At 48.1% G+C, this 23,780-nt stretch overlaps 1 protein-coding gene and 1 long non-coding RNA gene across 4 annotated transcripts; one reads left to right on the top strand and one right to left on the bottom strand.

The window, feature by feature from the left end:
* Positions 1 to 1,508: 1,508 nt before the first annotated feature.
* On the bottom strand, positions 1,509 to 7,016 carry TCL1B (TCL1 family AKT coactivator B). Of its 3 annotated transcripts, none has more exons than XM_055556887.1 (4): positions 6,744 to 7,016; positions 4,072 to 4,236; positions 3,815 to 3,876; positions 1,509 to 3,671 (listed from the first exon to the last, which is right to left on the bottom strand). In XM_055556887.1, exons 1-3 carry the CDS (start codon positions 6,903 to 6,905, stop codon positions 3,823 to 3,825), a joined length of 381 nt encoding a protein of 126 aa, XP_055412862.1. In that variant the 5' UTR covers positions 6,906 to 7,016; the 3' UTR covers positions 1,509 to 3,671; positions 3,815 to 3,822. The 3 variants fall into 3 exon arrangements, with proteins under 3 accessions (XP_055412862.1, XP_055412863.1, XP_055412861.1); XM_055556888.1 differs by having other exon boundaries at positions 1,509 to 3,562; positions 6,744 to 7,015; XM_055556886.1 differs by having other exon boundaries at positions 1,658 to 3,876; positions 6,744 to 7,007.
* Positions 7,017 to 7,093: 77 nt separating this feature from the next.
* LOC129634174 (uncharacterized) lies at positions 7,094 to 22,766 on the top strand. The gene is made up of 4 exons (XR_008705456.1): positions 7,094 to 7,260; positions 15,644 to 15,743; positions 20,916 to 21,025; positions 22,255 to 22,766. It is a non-coding gene; the product is annotated as an uncharacterized LOC129634174 (long non-coding RNA).
* Positions 22,767 to 23,780: the final 1,014 nt, after the last annotated feature.

Genomic DNA, 23,780 nt, shown 5'->3' with positions numbered 1-23,780 from the left:
CACAGATCAGCAACTGAGCTCCAAGACCTCGGGGAGGCAGAGGGGAGCCCGCTGCTTTTCCTGCCTCAGGGTCTGGAGTGGGGGAGAGGGGAGGGAGGGAGGGAGGTGGGAAGTCTTGCCCAGTAGGTTCTCCAGAAATCTTTTTCTGTGTGTGGTGGCAGGCAGGATGCATCCCAAGGCCCCCACCCATCTCAGGTCAATGGGAGGAAAAGGAGGACAGGAAAATGAACTGAGGGGAGGATGGTTTTCTTTTTTATAAACTTTTTTCTTATAATTTTCTAAATTTATTTTTTAATTGGAGGAAAATTACAACGTTGTGATGGTTTCTGCCATGCATGCGTATGTACTAAGTCACTTCAGTCATGCCTAACTCTTTGCGACCCTATGGACTGTAGCCTACCAGGCTCCTCTGTCCATGGGGATTCTCCAGGCAAGAATACTGGAGTGGGTTGCCATTCCCTACTCCAGGGGATCTTCCTGACCCAGGGATCGAACCTGCGTCTCTCTCACGTCTCCTGAGTTGGCAGGTGGGTTCTTTACCACTCGCACCACCTGGGAACTCTAGTTTCTGCCACACAACAATGCAGACCAGCCTAATTATACATAGATCCCCTCCCTCTTGAGCCTCCGTCCTTCTCCCATCCCACCCTTCCCGCTAGATCATCAGAGTGCCTGGGAGGGCTCCCTGTTATACAGCAGTCTCTCACCAGCTATCTGTTTTACACACGGATGTGTATATATGTCTAGGCTACTTTCTCCACTCGTCCCACTCTCTCCTTCCCTACCTGTGTTTATAAGTCTGTTCTCTATATCTGCACCTCCATTCCTTCCCTCCAAGTAGGTTCATCGGTACCATTTTTCTAGATTTCATATATATGTGTTAATATACAGGGTTTTTCTCTTTCTGACTTACTTCAATCTGTACAATAGGCTCCAGGTTCATCCATCTTACTAGAACGGACTCAAATTCATGTTTTATGGCTGAGTGATACTCCATTGTATGTATGTACTACAGCTTCTTTATCCATTCATCTGTCAATGGACATCTAGGTCTTTGCTTCCACATCCTGGCTATTGTAAATACTGCTGCTATGAACACGGGGGTACATGTGTCTTTTTCAATTACGGTCTTCTCAGGGTATATGCCCAGTAGTGGGATTGCTGTTGGTGGGAATGTAAACTGAATACAGCCACTGTGGAGAACAGTAAGGAGATTCCTTTAAAAACTAGAACTAAAGCTACCATCTGACCCAAGAGGGTTTTTCTAAAGAGCCAGGCTGCTGGATCACACAAGCTTCTAAGTGGAAGGGGCTAGGCCCAGCCCCTGCTCTTGGGGTCTCCCTTTCTTTAACCACTCTTCTGTGATGGACTTGGGCCTTGACGATGGTACTCCCTCCCCGTCCCTCTTGTGCAAATGTTCTTCCAGGGCAGCAACTCTCAACTGGGGGAAACTTTGCCCCCCAACGAAGGACATTTGGTAATCACAACTTGGGGAGTGGGGTGGGCAAAGGGATGTCCCTGGCACTACATGGACAGAGACCAAGGATGCTGCCAGACAGCACAGGACAGCCTTTCATGACGGAGGTGTATCTGGCCCAAAGGCTCACAGCGCTGAGCTTGGAAACTCTGCTCTTGGTATTAATACTCTAGGTATGGCTTTTGTGTCATTTTAAAATTTGATAAATGCTCTTGAATTGTCCACCAAACCTCCAAGGTGTCTGTAACAATCTACTCCCACAATGCCTAAGTTTGAACTTCAGCCAAAATAGAGGATACACACTTCTGAATTCTGAAACCTGCACTTCCCAACATCGTCTCCTTTTCTGTAAATAGCCTCCTTCCTGGCATTTTCCCATTTTTCTTTCCTTGGGGATTTCTTCTGCAAGTTTCCTGTATATCCTGCACTCAAGTGCTTTGTATCTAGTCCTCGTATTTCCACTCTTGTTTTATAGCATCTTCTCACAGAAAATGCTGCCTTTGAGAAAGGTAATTGTCTTAACTGTCTTTTGCTTTCTCTGTCTTTTAAAAGTGTTTCCTATCCTAAGATCATGAACATCATCCCCTGGGCTTTCTTCAGTTACATCATGGATTCATTTTTAAGGTTAGGATTTCATGTTGGTGACCTCTTCTCATGACTGATATGACACAATGAATTCCCTCTTTTTTAACTATATATTTATTTTGGCTGCACTGGGTCTTAGCTGCAGCTCACAGGAACTTTGTTGCGGCAGGTGGGATCTAGTTCCCTGACCAAGGATCCAATCCGGGCCCCTACTTAGGGCGCACCGAGTCTTACCAGCTGGACCACAAGGGAAGTCCCAAGGAGCGAATTCCCTTTTTTTGCTGTCACCGTGAAACTGTCGCCCTGCCCTCCATCCACAGTGTCCTCTTCTTCCCTCTGGTTTCAAGGGCAAGACCCAGTCCGCACCCAGACTCTGCCTCACCCCTCCCTGCTCATGGACTGTTCCCTCTGTCATCCAGGGCACACGGGAGCCTCACTGCCTTGTACAAGTGCCCACCTGCCGCTGCTTCTCCGGCAGTGACTGCCACAGTCTGCATGCCTTTTCGGAGTCCAGCCTGGCAAAGAACTGACCCTCCATCCCCTTATCCTCCACCGTGGACCTGCTGCTGAAACGAGCCGATTCCAGCTTCCTTTCAGGTGTGCAAAAACACTCAAGGAATAATTGCAGTTCTACCTTCAGCTGCTGCATTCCTACACTAGTTATCAATTTAAGGTAAGCGATTCCGCACAAAAGTTAACAACAAGCAATGAAGTTTAATTAACCGGCACTGGAGGGGACCCTTAGGGGCCAGCACTCACTTCCCAGGGTTGATCGAGGCTCAGGAGTGGACAGCCTGCCCAGTCCCTGATCTACTCCAGCCAAAGCGGCAGCAGAAATGGCAGCCATGGGGCATCTGAGTCCCAGGTCCAGACCTGGCACCTGCGCCATGACGGAACCGCCCCCACCAGAGGCGGAGTGGATGTAAGGCAAGTTTCCAATCAAGGTTGCGCATGAGGCCACGGGGCGGGGCCTGGTGGGCGTGGAGGGGAGGCTTGGGCGTGGAGGGGAGGGGCTTGGGAGCGTGGCACCTGGAGGATGGCACAAAGAACACAAAAGGGTACAGACAAGCCAAAGCAGGAGGAGGGGATGGGAAATGCAAAGAGGACGGGGCCGAGCCCCTAGGTGGGCAAACCAATGAGCAGGTGCATAGGGATTCTCCCTTAAGGCACAGGGCCAGCCGGGTCTGGGGGAAGACAAAAGGTGACAGTCAGGGACACTTGGAGGAATTGGGCGGGCACCCTGTCGGAGAAGGACCAGGGGTAGGAGAGCAGGCCCAACTCGAGGCCCTCAGCGCAGGCTGCTGCCCGTCTCAGGGATAAGACTCTGTGGGTCACTGCAGGGTCTCAAAAGGCCACTGCCATCGACCGGACTTGTGGCGCCCCAGTGCCAAGGTCGGCCTTAAGAGTTCCGAGGTCAGTGGATCCAAGCTTGATTGCGGCTCTTTCCAGACTGTGTGGTCTCAGGGAAAGCCTTCCAGCTCTCAGAGTCTGTTTCCTTGTCTATAACACGACATGTTCATAGGTACACCTCATTCTTCAGAGAACTGAGTGAGAACCATTATTCAGTGCTTTGTGAATGAACTGGGGGGTCTGTCCCTGGTAGAAATCACTGTCCAATGGGGTTGGGACAGGGAGGAAAGGGGCGGTTACGTAAGAAAAACTCAAGAAACAGCCTGAGGGCAAGGTGACTGGTAGGGTCTTCCTGAAAAGAGGGGCAGCCCTCCACGTTGAGAGTCTCCAAGCCTGACCTACCAGCCTCATCAGTGGCTCCCACTTGGCAGACGTTTGAGGATCAGATTTTCCATGGAGATGACCTGTAGAAGGGGAAGCAGTGATCAGAGCTCCAGGGGGCATGCCCTTCCACCCCAGTGAAGCCAACAGGAACCTGGATTTGTGGATTTCAAGGGACTGGGGAAGGGAATCCCTCTTTCCTTTGTCCCACCTCGCAACCCTGCAGCCACTACTTAACAGCCACACCATCCCCCTCACATGGGCCACCATGCACTTGCCTGGTCATGGTCCACTATTTCCCAGAATCTGGAATCCGTTCCTCGGTACCTTCGCCCGGGATAGAGCTCCCACTTAATGGGCAGCCCAGACACAAGCAGAGAGCTGGGGGACCTGGGCATCTGGTTGGGTAACTGCCACAGATGGACCGTGATGCTATCATCATGCTGGAGGGAAAGATGGGCCCCATTAGGGATGCTGAGCTGCACACACAACCAGGGTCCCGGATCCTCTGGCCCAGCTGGGGCAGGGGCACTGCCCGGAGCAGAGGTGGGATGGTCATGCTTTTAGAGTCCCACACCCAGAGTCTTGGCACCATCAGTTGGGGGTTTTGCCTGGACCTGAGAGGACTAGTTCTTTCCAGGCCTCCTCTCTGGTACCACCCTCCCACAGACCTGCACCCCACCTTACCCCCCTGCACCCTGAAAAGTTAGCTTCTGTTTTCAGCCCATTAGAAACGTTTAGGCCTACACAGAGAACACTCTTGGCTGTCTGTCTTGGCCACTTCCATAGTTTTAAAAATTCTCTTTTTAAAAACAAGATATCCATAGAGCTCAGGACCTGGGAGTGAAGGATTTTCCCAAAAAAATATTTTGTAGTTTTGATCATGGCCATCATTACTTCTTATCATACACACAAAGAAAATCTGGTCAATGCAGAAAAGTATAGAAATGCGGGAAAGTAATCAGTCAAATGTAACCAAAGCTCCATGTATGATGCAACTATTGATAAATGTAAAGGTTATTTTACAGAGTTTTCTATCAAAGTATTTGTCTTCTTTTCTTTGTGATGAACACTTTTCCGAGTTAAGAATCTAGCCCTTTATCAGTCATACAATTTGCAAGTGATTTTCCTTAATCTGTTGTCCTACGATTTTTATGGCATGGGTTTTGCAAGAGGGATATTTTGAACTATGCAGCAAAATCTCTTTCCCTTTGGATTCTGGCTTTAAATCAGGTGCCAGCAAAGTATGGACCCAAGCTGGCCCACCACCTGCTTTTGTAAATAAAGCTTTATTGCAAATAAACAAAAATGTCTTCCTTTGTGTGTTGTTTTTGGCTGTGTTTGTACTATGAGGGCAGAGTTGAGTAGTTGCTCTGAAGTCTTTATGAAAGCTGAAAATTTTTACTCTCAGACCCTTCACAAAAAGTTTGCTGATCCTTGAATTAGATCTTGCTCAGAAAGCCATTTCCCATCCTAAGACTGCATGTGAAAACCCAGGTCGACTATTAAGAAATAATCATTTTAAAAATGGAAAACAATGCTCCCTCTCCAGTTCCCTTCCCCTGCTCAAGGCTAAATTATTTGAAGAATCCACTGTTTTCCCACTGAACACTTTTGTATGCTTTTTAAAAACGTACTAAACTATTTTGTCCAAAATTTTCTGCATGCTTTATTGGGTTGGAGGTATGGGAAAGACTTTCAGTGTTCTCTACCAAAAATTTTCTGGATAGCCTATTTGAAGATTGTTAGGAAATGTGTTGTGGTTAGGACTTCCCTGGTAGCTCAGTCAGTAAAGAATCTGCCTGCAATGCAAGAGACCTGGATCCGAACCCTGGGTTGGGAAGATCCCCTGGAGAAGGAAGTGGCAAACAATACTCCAGTATTGTTGCCTAGAAAATCCCAGGGACAGAGGAGCCTAGCAGGCTACAGTCCATGGGATCACAAGAGTCGGATCCGACTTAGCAACTAAAATAACAGCGAATTGCTTATTTAACACCTGGATAAATATTTACCGTATTTGTTGTTCTTCAGTAGCTAAGTTGTGTCCAACTCTTTGTGACCCCATGGACTGTAGCAAGCCAGGCTCCTCTAACCTCCACTATCTCCCAGAGTTTGCACAAATTCATGTCCACAGAGTTGGTGATGCTATCTAACCATCTCATCCTTTGCCACCTCCTTCTCCTTTTGCCTTCAATCTTCCCCAGTATCAGGGTATTACCCTGAAGAATTTATATTTCATCTCTCAAAAGTGGGCTGTGATCCCAGCCCCTAGTATAGGGCAGCAGTTTCCAATTCGATTATCCTTATCACCTGAAGAGCTTTTCAAACATCTTTGCCTCCACCCAAGGCTCCTGAATCAATTCCCAAGGTTGGGTTCTAGGATACTTTGTCTCTCAGATGCTCTGTAGGCCATCCAGCTGGTGACCTGTCTCAGTGATTCACTTGTCTTGTGGTAGATTATTGCCATTTTGCAGTTTAGGAGTCTGAGCCAAGGTAAATTTTACACTGTTGGCCCACCCACTGCCTCTGGCTTGCAATGCTTTTGCTTGTGCTAGTCCTGTCTCCTTTCTGATCCTGGAAAACTCCTATGCATCCTGCAGGGCCCAACTGAATAGCCACCCTATCAATGAAGCCTTTTCAACATGCACCAGCGGCAAGACTAGGCCCTGAGCTCACTGGTGCTCTCCTTCTCTCTTTCTCTCTCAGCCACCCCACGGAGGATCACATCACCTCTGGTCGATAAGCTCTGTCTGTGCCACGCCGGGCAGGGGCCTCTGGGGCCAGGTTAAGCATGCTCAAACCCACGCAGGCTGAGTTTTCCGGCGCCGGTGAGAACTCCACCCTCTCACCTCTATTCTGGGCCCTACTGCAGAATGTGCAGGCCCCCATGAGCTGGAGTCGCGCGACACCACCGCCCTTTCACTGGCTCCCCTCCGGCCCCAGGACTCACAGTGCTCTCAGGGGCCCCGCTGCCCCGAGCTCGGTAGGAGGGAATGATCTGCATAGCCACAGCCACCCAGATCCTCCCTTTCTCATCCTCGTAGACGCCAGGACTCTGGAACCACAGGCAGCAAGGGGGCGATCCGACCGGCGGAGAAGCTTCGGCTTCCATCTCAGGGCTGAGCCTGGGGGCCTGGGGCGCGCCTCGAGGCACACGTGGAGACTCCCGGGGCTCAGCCTCCTTAAGTAGACGGGCATCCGCGTGGGGCGGGGCCAGCTATCCTTGGGGCGGGGCCGGTTACCCTCCGCACGGCCCGCAGGGCCCGCACGGCCCTCAGGGCCCTGTGAGTCCCAGGTTTGAGGATAGGAGGGGAAGATAAGGGGCGGAGCCAGAAGGAGAAGAGCTTGCCAAAAGGCCTGCTTCTGGGTCTGCCACCTGGAGGGCTAAAGAGCGTGAGTCTCAGGAACTAGGTCCACCCGTCTAAAGGGGCAAGGACTGGAGTCAGGAGCCGCAAGGGCCTGGACAGGTAAGAGACTCCCCAGGTACCAGGCCGGGCTTCTCAGGTGGCTCAGTGGTCAAGAATCCGCCTGCCAATGCAGGAGACGCGAGAGACAAGGGTTTGATCCCTGGGTTGGGAAGATCCCTTGGAGAAGGAAGTGGCAACACGCCCCATGGACAGAGGAGCCTGGCGGGCTACAGTCCATGGGATGGCAAAGAGGCAGACACAACTGGGCCCGCATGCATTCCATTTCTCAACTAGAGACCGCCATCCCTACCTGACAGATGTGGAAACAGGCTTGAGAGGTTTAGTGGCAGGCAGAGGAGGAAGGTGAACCCAGCTGTTTCTGGCTTTGACGTCCGTGCTGTTTGTCGCCTGCCTTGGCCAAGTCTTGCGGCTATATACAAGAGGCAGAATGAGGACTAGGGAGATTCAGAGTGGCTGCTGATGAAACGGTGGGGGGCTCCAGGTGGAGGCTCCAAACACCTCCCCGTGGTGGTCCAGAGGTAGGGAGAGGAAGCTCCCATGAGCAAAATGAAAGAAAAATTTCTGATAGTGAGCCGCTGAAAATGAACAGAGCTCTTCATTGATCACCCCTGCCCTGTCATGCGGAGAAGGCAGTGGCACCCCACTCCAGTACTCTTGCCTGGAAAATCCCATGGATGGAGGAGCCTGGTAGACTGCAGTCCATGGGATCGCTGAGGGTAGGACATGACTGAGCGACTTCACTTGCACTTTTCACTTTCATGCACTGGAGAAGGAAATGGCAACCCACTCTAGTGTTCTTGCCTGGAGAATCCCAGGGACGGGGGAGCCTGGTGGGCTGTCGTCTATGGGGTCGCACAGAGTCGGACACGACTGAAGCGACTTAGCAGCAGCAGCAGCATCAGCCCTGTCATGTGCTCCATCCCAGGTACCTTGAACCTGCACGGAAGGAAGACCACTGGCAGGCGATGAGAACGGAAATTTGGATCCTTGTCCTTCTCCTGACTTTTGTCCATATCGTGCCTGAGATACGGCAGTATTTCCTGGCCAGGTGTCCATCCGTGGTGCCTGCAATTGGAAGGATTCACTCTCTGGGGTGGGTGTCACCAAAGTCTTTGCAAGCACTTAAAATCTCTCCATAAAGGCTCCCGGCAGAGCCTGCTGAGTGTAATCATGCCTGAGCTGGAGGAGTCCAGCAGAGGGCGCCCTTCACAAGCCTTAAGTCCGGGTGTCCTGGTGTTGGGGCACTCAGCCTAGGGGGATGATTCTAGACCGCAAGAGGGCACTGAGCAGGACTTGGAAGGCTGGGTCTTGGTCACCAAGATCTCTGCATATTTTGCTTGTCTCCTGCCACATACTGAGCCCAAACTGGCCAACGAAGGCCGGACACTGGGAGCCTGGAAATAGGATAACCTAGATGGAGCTGTTCAGCAGCATGAATAAAGTCTTGGAGAGGGGACATTCAGCGTGTATTTGGAGATCAGAGAATAATGAGGATTAGTCAGTGCTGAGGAGGCAGGCTCATAAGACGATAAGAATACGGTAGTGGTATGTGTGGGTAGGTAGATGCTGAGGCTGCCTTGTAAGAATCTAAAACACCAGTCCAACCATTTGATTTTTATCAAGTTGATCAGGAGCAATGATGGTGTTTGGGAAAGGGAATGGCATAAGTAAACACTTGATAGATGTTTTGAACTAATGATAAAACAAAAGGGTGACTCAGTCGTCAGTGAAGTTTAGTCCTACTAGAAGTGGACTAAACGGAGGTGGTTCAGGTAGGATTACAAACAAGGACATCCAGATTCCAGCTCTGCTTATTTCAAACTATCAACAGAATGAATTGGCAGGATGATAATATCGACCCAGCCATGAACTGAAGAACAGTTTTGTCTGTCCCAAGTCACTGAAGATACATACTGTTTTTTTCTAAAGGTTTTATTATTTCATTTTTTATATTTAGATGCAATTTATTTTGTGTACAATGTGAAGAAGAGATCTAGATTCTTTTTTCCATGTTTATATCAAATTAATACCATTTCTTAAAATGACTATCCTTCCTCTCCAATACTGTGTTATTGCTTCTGTCATGAATCTGGAATATATATATATATATATATATATATATATATATATATATATATATGGGTATGGGTCTATTTCTGGACTTTCTTTTCTCTTCCATTAGCCTTTTTTTATCCTTGTGTCAATAACACATTGTTAATTACTATAGCTTTAAAACAAGTATTTATATCTTGAGTATAAATCTTCTAGCTTTATTTTCCTTCTAGATTGCCTAACTATTGTGATAATTAATTTTATGTCAGCTTAAATGTTGTTTGGTGGTAAGAGTAATATTTAAATTGGTGAGCTCTGAGTTAAGCAGCTTGCTTTCCATAGTGTGGGTCAGTTCAGTTCAGTTCAGTCGCTCAGTCGTGTCCGACTCTTTGCCACCCCATGAATCGCAGCACGCCAGGCCTCCCTGTCCATCACCAACTCCCGGAGTTCACTCAGGCTCACGTCCATCGAGTCTGTGATGCCATCCAGCCATCTCATCCTCCTGCCCTCATCCCCCTTTTCCTCCTGCCCCCAATCCCTCCCAGCATCAGAGTCTTTTCCAATGAGTCAACTCTTCCCATGAGGTGGCCAAAGTACTGGAGTTTCAGCTTTAGCATCATTCCTTCCAAAGCAATCCCAGGGCTGATCTCCTTTAGAATGGACTGGTTGGATCTCCTTGCAGTCCAAGGGACTCTCAAGAGTCTTCTCCAACACCACAGTTCAAAAGCATCAATTCTTTGGCACTCAGCCTTCTTCACAGTCCAACTCTCACATCCATACATGACCACAGGAAAAATCATAGCCTTGACTAGACAGACCTTTGTTGGCAAAGTAATGTCTCTGCTTTTGAATATGCTATCTAGGTTGGACATAACTTTCCTTCCAAGGAGTAAGCGTCTTTTAATTTCATGGCTGCAGTCACGATCTGCAGTGATTTTGGAGCCCAAAAATATAAAATCTGACATTGTTTCCACTGTTTCCCCATCTATTTCCCATGAAGTGATGGGACCAGATGCTATGATCTTCGTTTTCTGAATGTTGAGCTTTAAGCCAACTTTTTCACTCTCCACTTTCACTTTCATCAAGAGGCTTTTGAGTTCCTCTTCACTTTCTGCCATAAGGGTGGTGTCATCTGCATATCTGAGGTTATTGACATTTCTCCTGGCAGTCTTGATTCCAGCTTGTGTTTCTTCCAGTCCAGCATTTCTCATGATGTACTCTGCATAGAAGTTAAATAAGCAGGGTGACAATATACAGCCTTGACATACTCCTTTTCCTATTTGGAACCAGTCTGTTGTTCCATGTCCAGTTCTAACTGTTGCTTCCTGACCTGCATACAGATTTCTCAAGAGGCAGATCAGGTGGTCTGGTATTCCCATCTTTTTCAGAATTTTCCACAGTTTATTGTGATCCACACAGTCAAAGGCTTTGGCATAGTCAATAAAGCAGAAATAGATGTTTTTCTGGAACTCTCTTGCTTTTTCCATAATCCAGCAAATGTGGGCAATTTGATCTCTGGTTCCTCTGCCTTTTCTAAAACCAGCTTGAACATCAGGAAGTTCACGGTTCACATATTGCTGAAGCCTGGCTTGGAGAATTTTGAGCATTACTTAACTAGTGTGTGAGATGAGTGCAATTGTGCAGTAGTTTGAGCATTCTTTGGCATTGCCTTTCTTTGGGATTGGAATGAAAACTGACCTTTTCCAGTCCTGTGGCCACTGCTGAGTTTTCCAAATTTGCTGGCATATTGAGTGCCGCACTTTCACAGCATCATCTTTCAGGATTTGGAATAGCTCAACTGGAATTCCATCACCTCCACTAGCTTTGTTCGTAGTGATGCTTTCTAAGGCCCACTTGACTTCACATTCCAGGATGTCTGGCTCTAGGTCAGTGATCACACCATCGTGATTATCTGGGACAGGAAGATCTTTTTTGTACAGTTCTTCTGTGTATTCTTGCCACCTCTTCTTGATATCTTCTGCTTCTGTTAGGTCCAATTGAAGGCCTGAATAATAATAGGCCCCAGGCAAGAAGGAATTCTCCAGCAGATTGCCTCTGGACTTTATCTACATAATTAATTCTTCCAACTCTCTAGGTTGTGTGCCTTCAGTTCTCCTGGGTCTTCAGTCTGCCAGCCCACACTGCAGATCCTGGACTTGTCAATCTCCACAGTAACCCAATTCTTTGTAATAAATCTCTTTCTGTATAGGGGCTTCCCTGGTGGCTCAAAATGGTAAAGAATCTGCCTGCAATGCAGGAGACCTGGGTTCGGGTATATATCCACACACACCTTGTTGCTCTTATTTCTCTGTGGAACCCTGACTAATCCAGATATTCTCTAACCTTTGTGATTCTGTATGAATTTTAGAATTGGTCTATTAACTACCACCTCTTTTCTCCAGAAGGCCTGCTAGGATTCTGATTTGGATTGTGTTGTATATGTATGTCTGTTTGAAGAGAATTATCATCTCTAGTGTATTGTACATTACAATCTCAGAACTGGTTTGTCCCTCCCCCTCCACATCTTAGTCTGTCTTTAATTTTTCTCTATTTTCATTAAATTTGTTCTTATCTGATTCTACTTTGCTTGCATGCTTAGTTGAAGAGGAAAATTTAAAAACTTGCACCCAGCTAGAAATAACCTCATGCTCCTTCTGCTTCTGCAACTCAGCTAGCTTCTTGCAAAGCCATGTAAGTTACATAATTTCCCAAAACAGAAACTTACAAGGATGCTAGGAGCTGAAACACCTCGCTCACCCTTGTCAATTACCCAGCCCCTGTAGTTCTGCTTAACTGTGTTTGTCTGCGTAGAGGTCAGGCATCTCCCCTGCTTTGTCCTAACACTTCGGAGTCTGCCAAACCCCTAGTTTAAACTAGCCTATTAACCGCTCTGCCCACTAAAGTCTGGTGTCATGAACTGTCTGTAAAAACTCCTTTTTTAAAGTGTAACCCCTTTGTTTGAGGCCCAGAGCTGGAAGTGTTAACTCTTCTGGGCCCTCAGGCGTAATAAACCCGAGTTCTCCAACTCTCGGATTGTGGCCCTTGCTTTCTCAAGGGACCAACTTCTGCAACATAGTCACTCAGTCATGTCCAACTCCTTGAGAACCTTGGAACTGTAGCCTCCCAATCCTCTGTCTGTGGGATTTTCCATGCAAGAATACTGGAGTAGGTTACCATTTCTTTCTCCAGGGGATCTTCCTGACCTAGGGATTGAACCCAAGTCTAATGTGTCTCCTGCATTGCAGGCAGATTCTTTACCTGCTGAACCAAGGGGGAAGCTCGATGCTACTTTAAGTAGTAGTATTTTAAACCCTATTATATTTGTTTGATGTTGGTATAGCAAAAAAGCAACTGATTTTAGTATATTGTTGCTATATCCAAAAATTCACTTACGTTGGGAAATTCTAAGCCATTGTATATTCGGTTATTCCTCTCTCATTCTCTTTTCTCCCATTACTCCAGTTTGCTGGACCTCTTAAACTGTGTGCCATAACTTCTATGCCCTACTCTGCTTTATTTGTTTTATTTAAGGTTTAAAAAATATTCTTTCCTCTCTGAGCTTCAATTTTGGTGTCTCCTATTGGCTTATTTTACAATTCATTAGTCCTGTCATTTGCAGTGTCTAATCAGCTCTTTAAGCCAATAAGCCGATTTCTTAACTGCAAATACTCTATTTTTCAAGTCTAGATTGTCCGTTTGATGCTTTTCTGTAGACTCGAAACTTCTCCGATAATCTCTGCCTTTTGAACCATTTTGTCCCTCATTTTTTCTGTATATGTGTGTGTGCTTAGTCGCTCAGACGTGTCCAATTCTTTGCCAGCCCACGGACTGTAGCCCACCAGTCTCCTCTGTCCATGGGATTTTCCAGGCGAGAATACTAGAATGGGTTACCGTTTCTTCCTCCCTTTCCCACTTAGCCACCGGGGAAGACCATGCTTAGATATGCTATTCAGTTATTTTTAAAGTACTTTTCTTATAATTCTGGGTTATTGGTGGGTCTGCTTCTATTGTCTGCTTTTTCTCTTGGTTTTCAGTTACACAATATTTTTATTTCTTTTGGGAGTCATTTTTAAAGGAATACCAAATTTTGGGTGTAAAGCCCTGAAAAGTTCTAGATAGTCCTCCCCCAGATAGAGTTAACTCCTTCCTCTGCTGGGCAGACAGAGTGACATATTGAACAGTGCAATCCTGGTAAGAACAGAATTGAGTCAAGGTCCAGTTATAGTTGCAGTGAGAATTAGTCTACCTCCCCCCCAGTTCACCATTTTCCTGTGGTGTAGCTCTCAGCCAAGAGCCTGGTAGGGCTTTGTCTTCAGCGCAAAGAGACAGCAGGAGATTCTCGTCTCCCTTTTGAGGCTTTGGCTTTGCTTTCTAGCATCCTGCCCTGAGCTGCCCTTATTTGTAAAACAAACAAACAAAAAAACACCTTTGGCAAGAAGGCACTGGTCTTGTGTTTGAGGTCCCTCAAGTCTCCACTTTTCATCCAAATGCATGAGAATCAGCCAGTGTCCTCAGGAAGAATACAGCCACAGATGCCTGATGGTTGATGTCGGTTCACTCCCCTCTCCAGTGCTTTCAGTCTCCTCAGGAACTTCAACTCCTTTGTCTTCTCAACAGACTCCAGAGAGACTTCTGTGGTGGGTCAGTGGTTAAAAATCTGCCTTGGAATGCAGGGGACATGAGATCCACCTCTGGCCAAGGAACTAAGATCCCGAATGCCACAAGCCAACCAAGCCAGATGACCACAGTTGCTGAGCCCACGTGCTCTGGAGCCCCTCAGTTTCAGAAGGGATATTGTGATCCAGAAGAGACAAATATTAGGGTTTGAGAAAACTTGGACATCCTCTTGAATTTTTTATTGATTGATTTGGCTGCATCGTCTTAGTTGAGGCATGTGGGATCTTTCTTTGTGTCACTCAGGCTCTCTAGTTGTGTCACTCAGGCTACAGAGCACAAGGACACAGTGGTTGGGGTCCTGCGGGCTTAGTTGCCCCGCAGCATGTGGGATCTTAGCGTCCCCACCTGGGATGGAGCCTGTGTCCACTGCCTTGCAAGGCAGATTCTTCCACTGGACCTCCAGGGAAATCCCTCCTCTTGACTTTTGTAACTCTGGCATTTGCAAGGAGAGGTTCCCCAGAGGTTTGCAAGAAAGTCCCTCCAGCCCATTACCTGCCTGCCCACCTGCAGGGTAACCCCCTCTACCTCATAAGCATCCTTTTCTTAAGTCTCCACTTAGATATATTCTACCCCTGCCACAGGTGGGCCAGTCCTCCCATGGCCCTCTCCCCCGTTTCTGAGTGTCATTTTGGTCTGGATCCTTGTCCAGAACAGGATGCAGGCTTCATCAACATGGGTGCTGCCAGGTGGGCATTGGTGCTGCCCTGTCTTACAAGCCTGGTAAAGGGGGAAGGTGCAGTCAGTCTGATGGGCTCCAGTCTGATGACTCAGGGTGAGACTGGCCTCTCTGATTTGAGTTTCCTCATCCACAATGACCAGGAACTGCCAGTTCTTTTATTAACAGATGAATGAAGTTGGCCTTTCTTCCAAGGGCAGACATTTCCCCCCAGAGGACAGGACAATCCAAAGCCCAAGTGAGGAAACAAAGGGTAAGATCCCATCTCTTATTCATTTCTGCATTCCAGCATCAAGTACAGGGCTGGGAACACAGGAGGGACCCAGCAAATACGTGTTGGACTGAAAAGTTCTTTAGTCAAATTGTTTCCTGGTTGAAAACATCCCCAGCCAAATCCTACACGAACCCAGAAGTATGCTGGATTAGAACTTAAACAGACATTTCCTGCCAATGCCTCGTGGAAAATGCACTCAGAAATAAGTGTTCCCAGCACAGCAGAGGCCCTGGGTATTGAGAGTTTCCAGTGAAAGAAGAGAGTCAGGATAAACGAAGCCCCATGTGGCACAGATGGCCCCCTGGTCTCTGTAATTATGGTGTTTTATTCCAAGGTCCGCTTTGTGACTGGCCTAGTTAGGTCAGCATCATTGCAGGTGGGTCATTCAATCTGGCGGATGCAGCTGCCCTTGTGTGCCCAGGGCTTTTCCTGATTGTGGCTTGGAGCTTCAGACACCATGCACAGGGCTCCACCTACATCATCCCTCTGCAGCCCCTCCCTCTGGCTCTTTGGGCCTTGGTTTTAAATGGTTCTTCATTTAATCCATCAGAATGACCCAGAAGGCAGCAATTGGCTGTAAGTGGGTCATTCCCTGAAGCCCGGTGGTGGCCTTGTTATGATGAAGAAATTGGGTCTTTGCAAAGAGCAAGCATCCAACCAAAGGCTGGGATGAAGGGAGGGGGCTACCACGTCCTGAGCTCCCCATGGACCCTGTGCTGTGTGGTCTCTTCTCCTCATTCTAGAGATGAGGAACCGAGGTTCAGAAAGCGACCATCACTTGGACAAGATCTCTAAGCTGGCGAGCAGAAGAGCTGGAATCTGAACCCCAGGGGGTCTCATGCCGTAAGTCCCCAGTCTTTCATGACAATGGGAACATGGTAGGCGCTCTGCAAACCCTATTCATCGATCTACAGAAACCAAGCTGGCATTCACCAGCTGGGCACACATGTCCCGGGAACTTAGCAAACCTCTGAAGTTACATCACCAAATACTCATGACTCCTATCATTCAGCTAGGGCATCTAGGGCCCAGCTCCAAGCTTCTCTGTCTTAACAAAGAGCATCATCTTATTTAAACTTGGATCCTATAGACTCCAAGTTGTCTAGGAGACATTTTGGGGATGAAATGCACAAGGGCAATGGATGGAGTGCCAGACAGTTAAGGCCACAGTCATGGGTGTTTGAAGATCTCAGGTCCTAGGGATGCCAGCCAATACCTGGCTTTCAGGAGAGAAAGAGATTAAGCCATCTCTCTCCCTCCCCTGTGTTCATACAAATATCATGAGGTCCCTTCCACCCCTTAAAATTTCAAGCCACCTCACCACCATGTTTCTGGGTTGAAGGTCAGCAAAGCAGATGGGTTAAAAACACCTTCTGGAGCCAAATTATCTGTTCAAATTCCAACTCCACTATTTACTAGTCATGTGAACTACAGCAAATCACTGGCCTGGCAAATGAGGGGAATGAGATTCAGCCTGCTCGGTGTGGTTGCGAGGATGAAATGGGCTCCTGTGTGCTGAGTCCTGAGGGCAGTGAGAGCTTTAGGTATTGGCTGTGACTTTGGGCACTGTGCTAGCTCTCCAATACTCCCTATGAAGCCAGATTTCTCAGAAGAGGCCAGAGTCACCATTCTTCAAGCTTTGCCCCTCTCACAGAGCACCCTGTCATGTTTATGCCAATCCCCTTCCCACCACGACCCCAAAGCACTCTCTTAAAGGTCCCAGTGGCCAGCCTCCTAATGGTCATGGGCGATGAGCAGACACAATCAGCCCACAGCATCCTGACATCTCTGCATCATTTCATGCCTCTGGATGCGCCCACCTTCTAACAGCCTGGCTTTCCCTTTGGTTAAACAGCTTGATACTGGTGATTGTCCCCTCTTGACATAAGAAGGTTTGAAATGGTAGGTAGAATTAAAACGAATCATCATTCATCTCCTCAAAGTCTTCCCCATAAGCTTCTGATAATGGTGTGCATTCTACCACCACCACCACCCCCTCCCCACCGTTCATCTTTCTTGCCAAAGGATATGATGTTTTGATGATGGGGGAGCTGGCTAATTGAGGCTTCATCAAACAAACAGAGCAAAAAATGCGGTCACTTAATCATTGTCCATCTTCCTTCCCTAAACTGGATTCCCTAGCATCTAGGAAATCGATGATTCCTGCAGCATCCCAAGTTCTATGATTCTCTAGGGACTTGCTATAGCAGGTGGGTAAGCACAGGGACCGGAGAAGGCAATGGCACCCCACTCCAGTACTCTTGCCTGGAAAATCCCATGGACGGAAGAGCCTGGTAGGCTGCAGTCCATGGGGTTGCGAAGAGTCGGACACGACTGAGTGACTTCACTTTCACTTTTCACTTTCATGCATTGGAGGAGGAAATGGCAACCCACTCCAGTGTTCTTACCTGGAGAATCCCAGGGACAGGGGAGCCTGGTGGGCTGCCATCTGTGGGGTCGCACAGAGTCGGACATGACTGAAGTGACTTAGCAGCAGCAGCAGCAGCAGGCACAGGGACAAAGCAGAAGCAGCAAGAAACTCTCCAAAGGACACAGACATGCAACATACAGCCAAGCCCACCTGCCAGGACCCACTGGGTCCATGATCCATCGTCAGTCGATTCCCAGCACCGAGAGCCATTCATCCCCAGGCAAGTTCAGCCCTACACCAGCTCTGAGTCCAATTCTATCCTGGTGTGGAAAAGGGGACTATGAAAAGGAGGCCTAATCCAGTACCTCTGAGAATTCAGCGTGTCCAGGCTGTCTGCTGGCCATAGTGGTGTCAGAAACCAGGGTGTGAGCTCCTGCCCCACACCCAGTCCCTCCATCAGAGAAGATCTGCCTTAGTATCGACAGCGCAGGGGGCACCTTCCATCCCCAGTCCTAGCCTCCCCAACACACACACACATATTCATCCTTCACCTCTGGCCCAGGGCTTTGCCTTGGGCCCCACTGCCTGAAAACAATCTCAGTTAAGCTAAGCTATGTGCTACATCCTGGTTTGGGCAGTAGGCCTGGCATGTATTTGGTGCCTGATAAATGTCAGGAAAACTGAACTCTTATTGCTGATGGCCTCACGCCTGCTTCAGAGAAGTTGTGAAGAAGGGTGTAAAAAGCACATCTTTTGGAAGAAGACACCCAGGCTTGGATTTGCCTTCTGAAACTTATTAGATTTAGGATGGCAAATGTGCTCCTTGACCTCTTGGAGCCTCGTTTCCTCATTTTGCGAGGATTAGCAATGACATGTGGACGCGTGTATTGTCATGCCTGGTCCTGCTTGTTCTTAATCAGTGGTGGTGTAGAAACATAATATTAGAATCTCCCCTACCCATGCTGCTTTGAGAAGGGAAGTAAATCAGAAACAGATGTTCCTTTAAGAGAAGAAATAACTAGTACAAAGAAACTAGGAAGCCATCACTTGGATCTTTGTATACCCAGTGCAAAAAAAGTTGTCTTGGCTCTGAAATATCTGTGGGACCTTCTGGGTTGCAAAGCTTGTTAGCTGAGCTATTTGGACTAAACTCCAAGGACTCCATTCAGATTGCATTTTACAACACTCGAGTTTTCTTGTGGGTGTTCACTCTTGTTTGAGTTTCCTGACACGAAAGGTCCAGGAATGTTAGTGATTTCTCCGTTGTGTAGAGGGTATGTCTTTATCGCTTTTAAAAATGTAAATCATATGATATCCCTTATATGTGGAATACTAAAAAATGATACAAATGAACTTACTTACAAAACAGAAATAGACTCAGACATAGAAAACAAAGGGGAAAGGTGGGAGGAGGGATAGATAAACTAGCAGGAGTTTGGGATTAACATATATACAGTACATTTAAATAAAGTAGATGATAATCAACAAGGACCTATTGTATAGCACAGGGAACTCTACTCAATACTCTGTAGAAAAAGAATTGAAAAGGAATAGATATATGTATGCATATCATTGAATCCCTTTGCTATATACGCTTGAGACAAACACTACATTGTAAATCAACTATGCACGCATGCTCAGTTGCTCAGTTATGTCTGACTCTTCGCTACCCCCATGGACTGTAGCTCACCAGGTTCCTCTGTCCATAGAATATTCCAGGCAAGAGTAATGCTGTTTCCTTCTCCAGGGGATCTTCCTGACCCAGGGATCAAATCTGAGTCTCTAGCATCTCCTACACTGGCAGGCAGATTCTTTACTGTGATTTAGCTGTGCCACCTGCGAAGTTAAATCACTATTCTACACGTATAAAATAAAAAATTTTTAATGAAAATGTTCATCAGTACCCTGCATTCTGTGTGGACTGGAAGCTTTGAGAAGCATGTTTTACATTATGGCCCACAGCCTGTAAAACGTGCAAGTGTAGGGGACAACCGAGAGTGTCCATGAAATCCCTTACGAAGTGAACATTCAGGAGTTTATCTGTGTTGTATTGTTTTTTGGGTCTTTCCTCTTGCCCCTCTTGCTGGGTCCTGTGTTTCCCATCACTGTGAATAAGTCTGTCCACCTTCAGGGGTCGACAGAGCGTCTCCCTGTGCGGATTCTCCCTGACTCACTGATTTGTAACCAGCTTCTATGGATACAGGTGCTTTGGACCGTTTCATAACCTACAACACCACCCAGAACACAGTAGTAGTGATTGTAATTGTTACTACTGTTGTTGAATCCCTGTGTATTGACTGTTCTCAGACAGCCGTAATCACGCTCCTGCTTGGGTGTCAACTTACCTCTTTGCTGGTCCCTCCCTCACTCCTCTGTTGCCTGCCTTCCAGGAATTCATTCAACAAAGATTTATGGGCCCCCTGCTTCATCCCAGACATGGACCCGAGCACCGCAGGTTCAGGGCTGGATGAGACACACGTGTCTCTCCTGCCCCTATCACTGTCTATTCCAGTGTGGGTGGCAGATGATAAACTGATATAGTTCTGGATGGTGGTAAGTGTTCTGGGGAAAATAAAGCACCATAATGGATGGAGTGTGGTTGAGGGAGGGGGCTCTACATCTGACCACGTGGTCCAGGAAGCCCTCTCTGCAGAACTCCCATGAACCTGGGGGAGGGTCTTCCCGGGAGTGTCTTCCGAGGAAGTGGGCAGTCAGGGTGAAGATGCCTAAGTGTTAGTCACTGAGTTGTGTCTGACTTTTTGAGACCCCCATGGACTACTGCCCACCAGGCTCCTCTGTCCATGGGATTCTCCAGCCAAGAATACCGGAGCGGGTAGCCATTCCGTTCTCCAGGAGGATCTTTCTCACCCAGAGATCAAACCTGGGCATCCTGCGTTGCAAGCAGATTCTTTACTGTCTGAGTCATCTCCGAGCCACCAGAAGATGCCAGGGGCAGGAGAAGACTGAGATGTTTGAGGACCAGAAAGGCTGAGTTTAAGACAGGAAGGGTGAGCTCAGATGAGATTAGGAGGTGGGATGGGTGGCAGGTTATACAAGGTCTCAGAGGCCAAGATTCATTCCCAAGACCACAAGAAACCGAGAAGTATGGGTTGGCTGTGGGTGAGGTCGGTCTGGAGAAGGAAATGGCAACCCACTCCAGTACTCTTGCCTGGAGAATCCCTTGGACCGAGGAGCCTGATGGGCTACAGTCCATGGGGTCGCAGAGTTGGCCACGACTGGGCAACTCACACACAGACACACACACACACACACACACACACACACACACACACACACAAAAGAAGGTCGGTCTGGCTGCCATGTGGGAAATGGACTGTAGGATTCAAGAATAGGACCCAGAGACCATTTGGGAGGCAGTTGCAGGGCTCCCAGTGAGAGATGCATGGCCGTAGCTAGAAAGAGGGGCTGGATTCTGGTCACATTTTGGAGGTTGAGGTGATGAGATGGGCTGGTAGATTGAGGAGGACAGGTAGGGAAGCCAACCGACATGTGCTTGACCAGCCTTCCTGGCCTCCTTCCAAGCCGCTGGGCTCAGACTCCATCTCTGTTCTAGAAATTTCCAGGCTCCACTTCTTCCATTCTGGACATTTCAGAGCCCCTCTCTCCCCTCTACTGCCCCTCAGAGCCCCAACTTCTCTTCTGAATGCCTCCAGGAAGAAGGAGGACGGGGAGAGTACGTGCCTAGATTCTGTAACAGCGGCTGCTCCTGGCCCAGCGTGACCGTGCCTGGGAGGTAAATCCCTTGTCTCTCTGGGTAGTGCAGGAAACAATTACTCATGCAGATGAAAAACTTATTCCTCTCCTTGACAGCTAGCAGCTCAAGGAGCCTTTACTATGTCAGTCCTCAGCTGAGATAGAAGCTAATATTTTCCATCTGGAGTCTCTGGGATAATATAAGGCAGCTCCTGGTTTAATAATGAGCTTCTAAGGTTTGGCTCGGCTGCTAGTTGCTAGGCGGAAGGGAGGAGGGAGGCTCAGAACAGTGAAAGAGATTCCGGGAAAGTACACCTGAGAACTGCAGGGGGAAAGATATTTCAAAGTCAGAGGAAATCAAACACAGCACTAGTCTAGTTCGAGAGATGGCAGAGGGGCTCCTGGGAGACAGGATCAGCAGAGAGCCCCTGGGCAGGACAGGATACAGAATGGGCAGCCAGGGTCCTGAGTTCCAGGTTGCAACCTCATAAATCTGTGTGTTCATTTGCTTATTCAGCAAGTGTTTATTGAAGTTCAAGTCCTGTGTAGATTCCACATTAGGCACCAGAGGTGATGGAGGTGGAGGGGAGGGATTGACAAGTACATGGAAAAATTCCAATGCAGGATGATAAGCATTATGACTGAAGAGAGCAACACAGACTTGGGTGCTGATGGCCAGAGCCCAGAGGAAAGAGCATCTTAGTGGGGGCCTTAGGGAACCAAGAGTAGAGGGGGTGGAATTCCAGGCAGAGGGAACACCATGTCCTAAGGCAGGATGGCAAGGTTCAGGAAATCGTTAGGATCACAGTGTAGCTAAAGTATGGGTTGAACAGTGTTGTTTTTGTTGTTTAGTCGCGAAGTCATGTCCGACTCAAAACTTTGTGACCCCAAGGACTGTAGCCCACCAGGCTCCTCTGTCCATGGAATTCTCCAGGCAAGAATTCTGGAGTGGATTGCCATCCCCCATACTCCAGGGGATCTTACCAACCCAGGGATCAAACCCATGTCTCCTGCATTGCCAGCAGATTCTTTACCACTGAGCCACCAGGGAAGCCCAGACAGTGTGGTAGGCAGCTTCTAAAGTGAACCTCACCGCCCAGTGGCCTCACCCTAGCAGCGTTCCCTCCCCTTGAGTGTGGTGTGGCCTGTGACTGGCTTCTCACCCACAGAACACAGGGCAAAGGTGACATGATGTGTAAATTATATATAACGTGACTCATTATTCCCTCATGCATCCATTCATGTTGCAATGATCTATCTTCACGGCAGGTTTGAGACGGATTGGGGCCTGGGGCCCTTTGCTGCAGGGCTTGCACCTGGACACACCTCTCCTGGAGCAACAAAATACAAACAAAATATAAGGGACTAAAAATAACCATGCCTGTGCAGCTAGGGCAAATTCTGGACAAAAGATACAAAGAGGGACTTCCCTGGTGGTCCAGTGGTTCAGAATCCGCCTGCCAGTGCAGGGGCACGGGTTCAGTTCCAGATCTGGGAAGATCCCACATGCCTCAGATTGACTAAGCCCCTGCACCACGACTACCAGACCTGTGCTCGAGAGCCGGAAACAGCAGCTACTGAAGTCGGAGTGCCCTGGAGCCCCGGCTCTGCAACAAGAGAAGCCACCACAATGAGAAGCCTGTGCACTGCACCTGGAGAGTAGTTCCCGCTCTCTGCCACTAGAGACAGCTGGCGAACAGCAGCAAAGACCCAGCACAGCCAAAAATAAAATTAATTTAAAAAAGAAACCAAAAAACCCAACTGCCACTTTTGAGGAGCCCAGAGCAAAGACAGAGGTCAGGAGCAAAAGAAGGGTGCTCTGCATCCCCCCTGCACTCATCATCACCCGAAAGTCGCTCAGTTGTGTCCAACTCTTGGTGACGCCACGGAGGTAGACAGTCCATGGAATTCTCCAGGCCAGGATACTGGAGCAGGTAGCCTTTCCCTTCTCCAGGGGATCTTCACAACCCAGGGATCAAACCCAGGTCTCCCACCTTGCAGGCGGATTCTTTACCAGCTGAGCCCCCAGGGAAGCCCTACCCTAAGCCACAAGGGAAACCTCTCATCACCTGAGAGGTGGGCAAACCACCTGCGCCACCCCTCCAGCCTGATTCCTAGACACAGCCCTACCCTCACCCCATGTAAGGACCACGCTCGTCCCCTCCCCCACCCAGAGAGCCAGAAAGGGAGCCTGTTTGTCCTCACTCCCTCCTGCTGTGGCAAGGGCCCCAACAAAGCCCTGCCTGAATTTCTCATCTGGCTTCTGGGCTTGACGACAGAGGCCAGGAATCCTGGTTGGTAACAGTTACAGCCTGCTTGGGAGAAACATTATAGGTGGGATAACATTAAGATCCAGATGCAGTCTATAAGACTCTCTGAACATAGTATTTCATTTAATCTTATATTCATGTGTATTTTTATTTCATTTTATTTAAAATATTTTAGAATTTTTAAAATAGATTCTTATGTTTAAAGACGTTCATTCAACTCTTTGCTCTGTGATTGTATGTCACGATTATCTTTTACACTCTTATACATACTATGTCTCCACATTTTTAAAAAAGATATATCTGCTTGTATTAAACAGGGAAAGTATTAAACAATCAAGGTTTTATGACCTCAAAAGACTCTCCAAATGAACCGGTTGACTAGAGGAGTGTGCTAGGCTCCCAAAAGGATCTCTGGCATCTGGAATGAGGTAGGAGGTTTAGGGTGAGCCCCAACAGGACGAGAGGAGGTGACTGGCCTTGACCGGTAGTCCTGAGCACAATACCCAGTGGGTGCCTCTCCAGGGG

This window comes from Bubalus kerabau, chromosome 19 (assembly GCF_029407905.1).
Source record: "Bubalus kerabau isolate K-KA32 ecotype Philippines breed swamp buffalo chromosome 19, PCC_UOA_SB_1v2, whole genome shotgun sequence".
NCBI classification, from domain to species: domain Eukaryota; kingdom Metazoa; phylum Chordata; class Mammalia; order Artiodactyla; family Bovidae; genus Bubalus; species Bubalus kerabau.
The sequence above is the reverse complement of the archived record's forward strand: the minus strand, read 5'-3'. Positions and strand labels throughout refer to the sequence as shown.